Source organism: Callionymus lyra, chromosome 16, assembly GCF_982586985.1.
Source record: "Callionymus lyra chromosome 16, fCalLyr1.hap1.1, whole genome shotgun sequence".
NCBI classification, from domain to species: Eukaryota; Metazoa; Chordata; class Actinopteri; order Syngnathiformes; family Callionymidae; genus Callionymus; species Callionymus lyra.
The window spans coordinates 709,754-722,501 of record NC_141833.1 but is presented as its reverse complement, the minus strand read 5'-3'; the positions used below and the strand labels follow the sequence as shown (position 1 = coordinate 722,501).

At 39.8% G+C, this 12,748-nt stretch overlaps 1 protein-coding gene across 1 annotated transcript in view; it reads left to right on the top strand.

The window, feature by feature from the left end:
- The window catches only part of cdh24b (cadherin 24, type 2b), a 197,532-nt gene extending 186,150 nt beyond the window's left edge, over positions 1–11,382 (top strand). The window contains exons 13-15 of the mRNA XM_087810345.1: positions 1,018–1,225; positions 7,217–7,703; positions 8,664–11,382. Coding sequence (XP_087666471.1) covers positions 1,018–1,225; positions 7,217–7,703; positions 8,664–9,578 — 1,610 coding nt within the window. The 3' untranslated portion in view covers positions 9,579–11,382. The remainder of the gene's footprint in view (positions 1–1,017; positions 1,226–7,216; positions 7,704–8,663) is intronic.
- The last annotated feature ends 1,366 nt before the right edge of the window (positions 11,383–12,748 follow it).

The following is a 12,748-nucleotide window of genomic DNA, read 5'->3' as shown; positions in this document are numbered from 1 at the left end:
ATTTCTAAAGCCTTCTTCCACTCCGCACCATAAAGGATGTGTAATTAATTGAGGAAATAGTGTTTACTCTTTGCTTAAAACCTGGATTCATCATCTGCAAATGAAATATTGGAAAAAAGAATGTATATCAGTCATGCATGTGTTCGTAAAGTTCAGTTATTGGGCAAGGTCAGTGCTAATCACCTTCTTACATTGAAATTCTGAGTGGTCAACTGGGCTTACAAGGATTTGTTAGTAAGTAATAGAAAGCGAGGGCTAGCTTTGCCAAAGCTCTTAAAAGATCAATTGGATAACGTCTAGGTGCTTAGAATTTGTTGACACTCACACGGAGTCGTCTTCATTTCTATTCAGCTCACTGGATCGGCACCTTGACAGCGGCATCATTATTCTGGAAGGGCCAGAGTCAGTAACTGCCGAAATGCAACATGGCGTGAAGGTGATCATGAAGACAAGGGTCATGATTAAGTTGGGCAGTTTCATTTTCCAAGTGACAAAGGGCACATACTGAAGGAGGACGAACAAAACTAGTGAGGAGCGTGTACAGGACAATAGCTGGGTTTCTTTTTAAGGTTGTTTTAGGAAGGACTCTCACCCATATTTAACTATTAAGCCTTTTATTATATTGTTTATTTTCAATGTATATATTAAAATCAATCAATTCAGGTGATGAATATCAGCATCAAAGACGCCTGAGTTTTTTCTTCACATTTCCAAATTGGCTAGTTGCTTTGTAAAGTGAAGTAAGGATAAAATAGATAAAAGGTGTCTATTTTCCTAATCTGAAGCTCTAAGTAAATTACAGAGCAAGCATGCTGTCAGCTGATGTGGTACTGTTTCTAGACTCAAGTCTCCTCTGTCTCACCTCTTTCTTTGTGAATTTTTATCCATTCCACTCATCACTCCCACCATCTCTCGTCCTTACTCCACCTATATTTCCCCTGTGACTTGTCATCCTCGCAACCCCGTCTATCATTATTTCACTCAATATCCTGTGTACCTGCCTCCATCACTCCACAGCTGTGAGTGCCCTGTCGCTGTCGCTGCGGCGCCAGAAGCGTGATTCGCTGTCGCCGCTGGAGGAGGATGACGTGCGTGAGAACATCATAACATACGACGATGAGGGAGGAGGCGAGGCGGACACGGCGGCCTTTGATATCGCTGCACTGCAAAGTGCCCCGCACAGCTCCAGGTCGCGTGGATATCGGACACTGGACAGCAGAAATGTGTACGTAAACAGTTGACTTCAACACACATTGCATTTGAGGGGCTAAAGTGATGAGACATTTTCATACATTAACAGTACTCTATTAAGTATTCCTTTGTAATTAGCTTGTATTCCCTCAGAGTAGAATTATAGGAAACTATGAACATATCATTTCCTTATTATTATTATTTTAATAGCACTTTTTTATATACAATTTTGGAGTTAATAATAATTTTTAACCTTTAATTAGATTATTTATCTAATGTTCTTTCCAGTTTTTTTAGATGAGTGCAGAATCCTTATCCCCATTCCATGCTTCATCTATCAAGAATAGAAGTAACTTATTACTATAAAACCTAAGTTAACATGTTAACATGTTCACAGATAAGTTTTGTTGAAGTTTTGGCATAGTATTTTTTCAGTGTGTACTTATTGTTCCCAAGAGTGGAATGGATCAATAGTAGTTTCTAAGGATTTTTTGGGTACAGTGAAAAAAAGCGTCGGAGAAAAGCTGTTTTGTTCTTATAAAAAGTTTTTTGTGAGTGGTTTTCAAAGGACAGATGAGCTGAATCCTATTTGGAGAACTTGGTTGAAGTCCTGAGACCCTGATAACTAAAATTATGACGCAAGCAATTCAAAAGTTTGAGGCTGCAAAGGTCAGAAATGTTATACAAAAAAAATTAACACTTGATGATAACAATAATGCAATAAATGTTATTCTATGCATTTCTTCATTAACAAAATCCAACAGAAGAATACTGATTAGATGAAACATACAGTAAGTATATATTTTTAATAAAAAATAATAAAGATTATAGATGTTAGGAAATTTAATAGCTCAAAATTGTTCATGAACGTACTTTTAACCTGTACTTAATTCCCTGAGCTAAAGTTGACGTTGAAACAGACTAATGGAAAGGGGGCATAAAGGGTCCACATGTTTGCTACCGCCCCTTGATAATTTACACATCAATTTCACAATGACAACACTGAACCTTTAGGCCTCTTTAAGGACTGCGCCAAGTGTACAAGGACTAAAGTGATTCATTCGAGATTCTGTAAAAAAAAAAGTTTTACGTTGAATTGTATTTAAAACAGCAGAAAACATAAGCTTTGAGGGAAAATGTATGGAAGCAGAGAAATTATTTTTTCTTTATTGCACTGAAATTTCATGATGTGATAGAAATACAATTATATTTTTTTCTCAGCAGTCACAAAATAATTTCTCACCAAAGTTACCATATTTTACTCATTAATTCAATTGAGAAGTTTCCTGACAACCGAGAAAACTTGCTTGAAATTCAAATGAAAGTATAAAAGTTTAATTCGAGGCAAAGCTATGTCAACTGGAAGGCAGGGTAACTCCATAAGTCACTTTTTTAAGACGCTGTAATTGGGGGTTTTAGGAAGAACATTTTAATCATACACCTTTAGTGCACTTTGTTTTCTTACACCCAAAACTAAGCTCCTCAGACCAGAGACCTTTCTTTATTTCTGTTCACCACATAATTGACCCACTACAGAAACAGATTGTAGTATTTTTCTACAGTCATCATTAGTCACCGTCACATTGTGCCAACAGAAGGCTATTAAGTACTGCAGCCCACGGAGAACACTTTGTGGTGCCTTTTTGGTCTTGACATTTACACTTAGCTACACTAATCAATTGTTTGTACATTCTGTGATTTTCGCTGGAACGGCCACTGTTTTCTTTGTTCTTATAATTAATTCTAGTAATTAATGCGTACCATGAATACCATGAATGAGAAAAAATGCATTTTAAAAAGAAAATTCTGAAGAAGAAATTCTGCTCTTGCTGGTCAGAGACAGAAAGAGAGGCATATATTTAATTAAAAGAAATAGAGAGGACCATACAAGCTGTAAAAAATCTATGCCATTCTAAGTAACATCCAAGTTAATTCATCACTCTATTAAAGAGAATATTTGGAAATCTTCCATCAATATGCAGCTAAATGGATGATTGTTTATAAAAGTTTGAGCATAGCGAACCACAATTTTGATGAAAGTCAGCATTGACAAAGAAAAATATAAAAACAATAAACAAAGGTTTTTAACTTAATAAACATAACAAACAGAATCCAAGGTTTCTCTTGATCAAGTAGCTTTGGATACTTCAAAGATGCCACCATAAGATAATCTTACTTCTTCTTGAAGTCTTCCCAAAACTGATGAAGGAAGGTTAGTTAGAGGTAGTTAAATAAATTACACCTGATGGATTGGAAGAGACATGATGGGTTGTCCAACATCTTCACGTTAAAGCATCAGAAAGTATCAGGTAAGAAGATAGGAGGATATAAGTTTTCTTCATCATCTAGTTGCAACCCAATGCTTCCCATTGGTCCTAAACATCCCCAAAAGTGCAACCTCATGATGTTAAAAGCTGCCATTGACTGATAGTAGAAGAGCAGCTTTGCATTGTGGGTTCCTGGGCATAATTATGTTATAGTTTTTTTTTGTCAACCAATTGTATTGATAATGCAACAGTTAGATTATAACACAGTGATTAATGTGGCTATATTTTTATTTTTCCTTCAAATCAAAATTCAAACCTTAAACCATTTCTTCTCTTACTTTTCATGGCAGGAGTACATGAACACAAATAAATACTTGATGTTGAAACACTTCTGTTAATGTGAGCAAACACACATATATCAGTTACAAATATTTCAAGACAAACATTTCAAGAACAAGCCATGATTGAGCGTCAAACGTCCGTATGACTCTTTATCAAATGGGGGCTAGGGTGGCAGGCAGGCAGGAGGACCATCTCACCTGCGGGGGGTTTGGCAGACCAAGACCCCCTTCCACTCTAGTCCTCTGGAGTAATAATCTGTTAGCCCTAGGATGCATTCCTGCCCAAATAAATGTAGAGATGGTGCTGATAAGAGCTGTTAAAAATTATTTTGTAAGAAAGATTGGAAGGCATAGAAATATGTACAAGTATCTTGGTAGGATATTCAATTTAATGGTTTGGATCTGTCTGGCTAATGAGAGTGAAAGATTATTCCATCTCTGTGTATAATTCTTTGCATTTTTTGTCCATTCCCCTATGTTCTTTTCATTTTACATTGCGAAAGGAATGGGTGACAATTATTCAAAGGTATTCAAAATGTAATTTTGAGATATTAAAAGGTATCAATGATTGTGAGATGGATGAATTGCAGGGTAGTTTAGGGGGGAAAAAAATCACTCCGTTGGATATTAAGTTGTAACTGGAAATACTTCCAAATGTATTTAATATAGATAAAATATGAGGGATATTCTGGAGTGGGTCACGCACATATAAAAGGAGATCGTCAGCATAAAGTTTCACTTTACGCTCCATGTTCCACCTCTGTATACCATTAAATCTATCGTCTGATTTGAGTTTGATTGACAAAGGCTCAATATCAATTTAAATAAAGAAGGGCAAAGGGGGAATCCTTGACGTCAACAAAATGGTTTGGAGTGTTGCGAATTAGTACATACCGATGCGAATGATGAGGAATATAAAAGTTTTATCCATGAGATAATTCCAGGGCCAAAACCAAAATGTTGAAGAGTAGAGAAAAGGTAGATCCATTCAACCCTGTCAAAGGCTTTCTCAGCATCAAGAGAAATAATTGCTTCTGAATCTGTTGAAGAATGAGTGTGGATGACACTTAGGAGCCTTCGGATATTTGTGAAGGAGTGCCTTCCCCCTATAAAGACGGTTTGGTCTTCTAAAATGATACTTGGCATGACTCCTTCCATTCGACGTGCGATTATTTTGCATCAACTTGTAGTTAAGATACAGGGGGGTAAGAATACAATTCAATGGATCCTTACTCTTTTTAAGTATTAATGAGATAGAGGGAGTGTAACGGAGTGTGGGAAAGAGCCCGAAGAGATGGCATGATTATACATTTCCAGAAGGAATGGTGACAATTGGTCTAAAAAAGCTTTATAAAATTCAACAGGATATATGTCTGGCCAAGGGGATTTACCATTATGCATTGATATAATCGCAGTCATTTGACGTAATCTTACCGGTTTCATCTGATTTTGAGCCACCCTAGCCTTTAGTTTCCTTCAGTAACCGGCCTGCTTTGTGACCATGTTCATAAACTGAGGCCCGTGCTCGAAGAAGGAGTTGAGCTTCTTTTGTTAGTAGGAGGTCCAGCTCGGTTTGAAGCTGTATCCTCTTCTGAAACAAATCTTGTGTTTGATTGGTTATCTATTTCTTTAAGTGCATTGTTCATTTTGTTTTCACGCTCCCTCTTAATTTTATTTTTGTGAGTTGAGTATGAGATAATATTGCCCATTTACAGCTTTTAAAATAGATCCCACAAGAGGGAGGCAGAGGTCTCATCCTTATTGTTAGTCTCAACGAAGAAATCGATTGCTTCTCTAACATGTTTACAAAAATCAGCATCACCAATTAATGTAGGGTCAAGGCGCCATACTTTCTTTATAAAATGTAGATCTAAGACTACAGTTGCATGATCGGAGACACTGATGGGAGAATAATGAGTTATATTCAAAAGGGAATAAATGATTTATCTATAATAAAGTAATCAATTCTTGAGTACGAGCGATGATGTGTGGGTATTTGTAGCCATATTGAGCCATAAAGAAAGAGAGAGTCTTGGCCATTTTTGAGATCGTATTGCTTTTAGGATGAGATTTGTCTAAGCACTGGTGTAAAATAGAGTTCATGTCGGTATAACTGCTAATAAAGATTTCATGAAGTTCTAGTCATCCTAGTTGGGTGCATAGGTAGATGCTAATATGACTGGTATGGTTTCTGGTACAAAGTTCCAGACACAAACACATCTTGGTCCTAAATAACATTGCTGACAGTAAAGTGCACTTTAGATCTTATAGCAACCCCTCTAGTCTTCATGTTAAATTTAGAATGAAATAAGTGTCCAATCCAGGGCCTATTTAATTTTCGCAAATCTGTATCAAGTAGATGAGTTTCTTGGATTAACATTACATCAGCGTTGAGATTCTTTATATAATTTAAGATTTTAGATAATTTAACAAAAATAATTGATCCCAGAAATCACACTCAGCACCTGCCTGCCACCAGCAGCTAGGTCTGTCAATCCAGACATGGCAAGACATCAAATTTCAGATATCTCTGGCTGGTTCTGTGTTAAAGGAAAGTAACATAAAGATGATTCAATTTATGTGAATCAAAATCAGAAGACATGATAATGTTTTCAACCCAAAACCAACTGCTGAACTTGTGAACTCAATGTGAACCTTAGCCAAACAAATATAAATACAATTAGATAAAGTAGATAACAATATAAGCTATTATAGATAAAAGTAACAACAAAATTATGTTTAAATAAAATACAAATGTGTATACACAGACACACGCACTCACCAACGTACACAAATACCCATAAAGGCTTACATACATACACACTTTAATCAAATGTAATCGAAAGTATGCATCTTCTGCTGTGGTCCTTAAATGTAATAGATAAAATAGTATGCGGAATGTAATCATAAATTTCAATGAACATATAAATACATACCCTGTATACACCCACACAGTCACATACACACATACTATATAACTAAATAACTGAATCAAAATGTCAAAAGGTATTTTGCTCTCTTAACAGTCAAACATCCATGTGTTGTAAAAACCTTTTAAATGACGTGATTTAGAGCAATCAAAACAAATAATAAGATTGTCATTCTGTCGTGATTCTCGAGTCTTTCACCTGGTATCGAGGGAGTCTCATGATTACTATCTTCGGTTTCCCTCCGTCCTGTGGTTTGGTTCCAGGCAGTCGTTGGGCGCGGTCTAGTTCCAGCGCTGTTGTTAACTTTTCAGTTCCAAACACTTTGAAAAGAAGGTCAGCGAAAAAAGCTGTTGTCCCTCAACCGACTCCAGCCCGAAGCCCAGTCTGATGTTGTTCCGGCGCATAATGATGTTATTTATTCAAATTAGTGTTTTAACCATCTGCTTAAAGTGCTTTGTAACTGATGGACACATTATTTTACTTTCAGACGATACACGCAGCGTGGCCAAGAAAAGTCTCATACATACAGCTGGGCTCAGAACGCAGGCATTGAAAGTAACTACAATGGTCAGAGTGGACCAATTTATGGTCGCATCTGCTACAACAGCCACACACTCCCTGTTCTACGACGGGCACCAGGTGGAACCTTTGAGGCGGGATTGGCAGAGCTGACTAATCGCTATCCCGGGGGTCAGCCTGACTACTCTCTAGTCATTCAGAATCAAGGGGCCATGGTTGGCCCAATGGAGTCAGGGGCTGTCTACATCACTCCCACTGACCTCAGCACGGGAAGCAGAACTGGTAGTCGTGCCGGAAGTCGTGATGGGACTGCCACTCAGAGTGGCATGAGTGCATCTGATGGGGGAACACCCCGCACGAGTGATAGTCATGAAAGAGGAGGAGTGGGAACTTCAAGCAACTGCACAGACGGGAGCACAGAGGACAAACAAAACCAGAGTCAAGATGTTGACTGGGTAAGTATCACACTGAACATCACTTATCAGTTATCAGTTGATGATACCGTTTGAAAGGCCACTAGATTGCACTGAAAATGATCGAAAACATAACCTGGCCTCAAAAACAGCAGAATGAGTAGAAATGCACCCAATAATTTCTGTTAATAACAATAAACGTCACTATGAAGCTACTTTTTACTTTAATCTTAAGTAGACCAATAATTACAGATCATAATTATTGAGTCTCTTAATTGTTTAATCTCATGACAGTTCTAGTTTACGGATCTGCAGCTGATATAGTTTAATGTCTGTGTGTTCATTAAGATTTATATTTAATTCCTTCTAAAATGGCAACAGAACTCAGTTAAAGAGACTAAATTGGTTGATTTATAATAAATGACACAGAGAAGGACACATTAAAATTGTAGAGATGAATTACACATTAATCCCAAAAATCTACTCAGTAAGCAAGTCATTAAGCTAAAGCAAAAAATATCATTGGGTTCGCCATCGTTTTTATCTTTTAGGAAACCAGAGAACTGATGTATTTTTAATATCCCTGGGGTTAAGAGTGAGATCAGTCAGAAACATCAGCACTTAAGTCTTGGCTTTATTTATTCAGTTGTTCAGGTTTTCCTGATTTAATCTTCAAATATTTTATCTCCCAATCATTTCCTGCTTCATCTCCTACTCACAGTGCAGCGTTAGTTCATTCTAGTGATCAATTAATATCTGAGGCCTTTTCCAATTCTGCTTCTTTTTCCACTCTGCTCTGCATCACCACTGCTCCCCATCTTCTTCCTCCATCTTTCTCATCGACATCATTCCTCTTCTTCATATAATGTCATCGCTCCAACGCATGCTTTCCTTTGTGTTTATTCACATGGATCTCCCTACCTCCCTACATCTACTTAACAGTGCCGCACTCTGCCTCTACCCCGAACTGAACCCCTCCGTGCTCACCTACGTCCCCTGCAGGTGCAGTCGGAGACGTTACCGAGGGGACACAAGCTTGTATTAACCCGTTCTGGATCCACGATTGGTCAGGGCCACAGTGGAGGCCCATGGGTGTGTGATTCAGCTACACCCCCTTTGGCAGGACGCCGTGGCTCAAGGGTCGCAGCATCCCCAAAGCTCCCAAGCTCTGGCCAATCGGAGCCAAAATCTGGGGCAAATGCGGGTACAACAACCTCTGCTGATGGACAATCGAAAAGTGGACGGATGTATTCCATTGATGGACGAGGGGAATACCCAGGTACTCTTGGTCGAGGCAGTCTGGAGATGGGGAGCAATTTTGTGATGGGACGGCAGGACAGGGAAGGTGGTGGTATATCAGTTAGTGGGACTCCGTCTGTATACCCTGAAAGCTTTATTGGGGAATGGTGTGATCATGTTGGCATGGGAGGGTATGTGGTGGCAAGAAGAGATATGTCCCCTCAACTTTTACCTTTCCCAGGTCAACCTCGGGGACCGTATGGTGGAGTTATGGGATTTGGTGCAAACTGGGTGCCAGGTATGGAGTCTGCCAGGGAAAATCAATCGGTAGGCCCCTCATTGGCACTCAGGGTAGGTGAATTCCTGCGCTTGCGTCTTGCCCAAGTCACGTTTGACCATTGTCAGCCACCATATGACTCTGTGCAAGTCTATGGTCTGGAAGGGACAGGGTCTCGGGCTGGGTCACTGAGTTCGTTGGAGAGCGAGGGAGAGAAAGATTCAGAGAAGGAGGACTGGGGCACAGGGCTGGAAGAGTGGGGGCCTCAGTTTAGAAAGTTAGCCCAGCTCTTCAAAGACAGGGAGAAAGAAAGAGAGGAAGTTGAAGACGGGGCAAAAAACGAAACAGAAGCGTCTAAGAGCACAGAGAATTTAGAGGAAAGTGAAGAGGGGAAGAAGTGATCTTAATCAAACCAGCGGGTGCAAGATGGGTGAGAGTAAGGGAGGGACTGTGGGGTAAGGGTAGTGATGAAAAGCCAAGCAGCACTGAAATCATGTGAGGACAAGTTGGAGGGGGAAAAGATGAAGAGGCAAAGTAATAAAAAAAGACAGAGAAAGACGAGCCTTGGGACCGAAGCGAGTGTGAGTGCAGGGGAGGGAGTGATTGATGTAATTTAAAGCAATAAGTGTTGAAACGCTGATATGGTGGAGTGCAGAGACAAAGCGGCCATGGCTCGGGGCTGCAACAATTTGTTAAACGGTTTGGACAAAGAAAAACAACCTAAACACACTTGATTAAATTCACCCCTCACGTATAGTAAGGGAAACAGGCAGGAAGATGGCCCTGGATGTGTGTATGTTCAAGTAGACACGTAGATAACATAGACATGTGGGTCATCTGATGCGTCACTCAAAAAACGAGGCAAATATGGATGAAATATACGACAACATGCTGGTCAAAAGGTTCAAACATGAATTTGAATGCAAAGGGTGTATAGAGGCAGACACATTAGAGGAAGTAAGATGGTTGTACAGAAACTACTTATTTTTATTCCGTTTGCAGCTGCTAGAAAAAAAGTGAATAATTCAGCTCACTAACTTCATTCCGAATGAAAAAGATGAATGATTTAAACCCTGCTAAAGATTCTCCCGCCTCCCAGTCCACGAGGAAAACAGACATTGTGAATTTTTTAATGATTTAGGAATGTGATCCCCAGCCCCCCTTCTCCCTCCCACAAGGCCCTTCTCATCATTCCGTCGTGGAGTGTCGGTATGTTTACAGAGACCCATTTAGGGTTTGATTGTACAGCCGTGAGTTGCGAAATCAAACCCACCTCCACGTGTTCCAGCTGAGTGATACAACTATTAGGTATCCATCTACCTATTTAAGTGTTTTTATAGAGGAAAACAGGTGTTTTTCAATTAGATATCCTCCTGTGGTCTCGCTTAACATATCTTCAGGACTGCATGACATAAAACACACAATTCCTCAGATATATTAGAAATACAATTTTCCAAAAGCCACAAACTTATTTTATCTTTAATTGTTATTATTTAAAAGAAAAATCAGCTGTAATGCACTTTTTCTACAGCTTGATGTTCAGTCATTTATCATGAATAATGTATTTTTTTTAATATACAAATGTTTTACACGTTGTTTTATTCTATGTAAAAACATTCATTGTGTATATATTATTTGATATTATGACTATGAGAGAGTATATCAGATTTAATATGGATGTCTTAACTGAGTGTACTGTAGATAGGGCTGACCAGCCTTCAGAACTGAGCAACAGAGTGGACTTCTCATCTGTGATCACTGAACATGAGTGGGTTTTGTTTTTTGGGCGATCACTTCTCTGGAACTGACAAGCGTTCAAATATACATGTGGCCTCTGGCGAAAGTTTGTTGTTTTTCTTTCACAGAATCAGAGTTTCAGTGAGGAGTCATGGTGATGAAAACCCATTCGAGTGGTGAGAAAGTCCATTAGCCTAGATTATGGAGTCATATTTCTCCCAAGAAATGTGGAATGATATTCAAACTCTTATTTTTTAATTAGTTTTTCTGGCAAGTCATGAGTGCATATTTGCCTGGGAGGTATGGAAGTTAATATGTCTACCAAATTGTTATCATGAAAGTGACATTTTTAAACCAACACTGCTAAGTTCAATATTTTCTGTCCATGAACTCCAACTCCAATTGCAGGATATTATTGCTTTTACATCAAATGTCATAAATAAAAGATCAATTCGTTGAAAACAGAAATGATTTGTCTTTTTTTTTTTAACTTAGATTGACTAGTGCATGAAAAAATATTGGAGAATGAGTTGACTGATACAACGAAAATGGAGTACTGCTCTTGTTTTAAGATACTTATAACAGGGATGTTTGTGGTGTATATATGTTAGACGGTCGGCAGCCACACACCTATGAAGCACAGAATATAATTCCTTTTTTTCTTTTTTTACTAGCATACCTTCACCAGTTACGAACAGATAAAAAAGAAAAATAACAATTACAGGGTATAATAGTATTGTGTCCATCCTGTGGTGAGGTATCCATTGTTTAACAACAATTTTTCATAGATAGCTAATTTAAGCTTAGTTGTTGTTGTGGATCATTAAATATTGGACCTAATAGGACCAGAGCTGCACAGCCTACATTTACATGTGTATAAGTGAGTAATATTTGTATTATTTGAAAAGATGTAATATGTAGATTCATGGTTTATTATTTACATTGTTAGTTTAAACTTGCTCTTTGCTACCAGTGGAGCTCTAGTATCCTGCCAAGAGCTTATGATAACAACATCACTGTGGCAAGAAAAAACTGCCTCTAGGAGGCAGAAACCTTGAAAGGACCAGGCTCCCGGCAGGCAGTCTCCTTCACAACTGATCAGGCCTATTGCAAATGTATATAATACACAGGTAAGCAGACTCAGGTGGGGGGAGAGGATGCAGAGGAAAGTGATGGGGGAGAGAAGGTGAGGTTTGTGTGTGCGTGCGTGTGTGTGTGTGTGTGTGTGTGTGTGTGTGTGTGTGTGTGTGTGTGTGTGTGTGTGTGTATGTGAGCATGTGTGAGTGTGTGTGAGAGTGTGGGCAGAGACCCAGAAGCGCCAGCCGTACACATCTGCATGAGGGGCAAGAGTAACCAAGTGACACAGAGAAGCCACTCCGGCCCCAACCGAGCCAGTGGGCCCATGCCTAGCCCGGCAGGATCAAAGGCGGCTGCGGCCGGAGCTCGCGGGAGTCCCGGACCCGGCAGGCAAGATAACCAGCTATGACCCCGAACACCGGAGAAAAAGCGGACCACACCCAGGAGGCCCCCAGCGCCGCACAGAGGCAAGGACCGGTGAGAAGATGGTGGCGGAAGCGAAGAGGGCGCCTTGACAGAGGGGCCGGAGGGACAGCCAGCGAACCAGTCATAGGACAGTGCATCAGGGCAAGCCCGTACCCCAGGGTACCCCCTGGCCACCAGGCCGCCACCCCAGCAGCGGTGAAGTCCATGCATGCCCTGCAATAACATGGCCAGCAGTTGGGTCGAGTACCACCCCATGTGCCGGAGAGCAGCATGGCCAAGTACCAGTCCAGGTCTTCTGGTGAGTATCTCCAGGTTCAGAGAGAGGACGTGG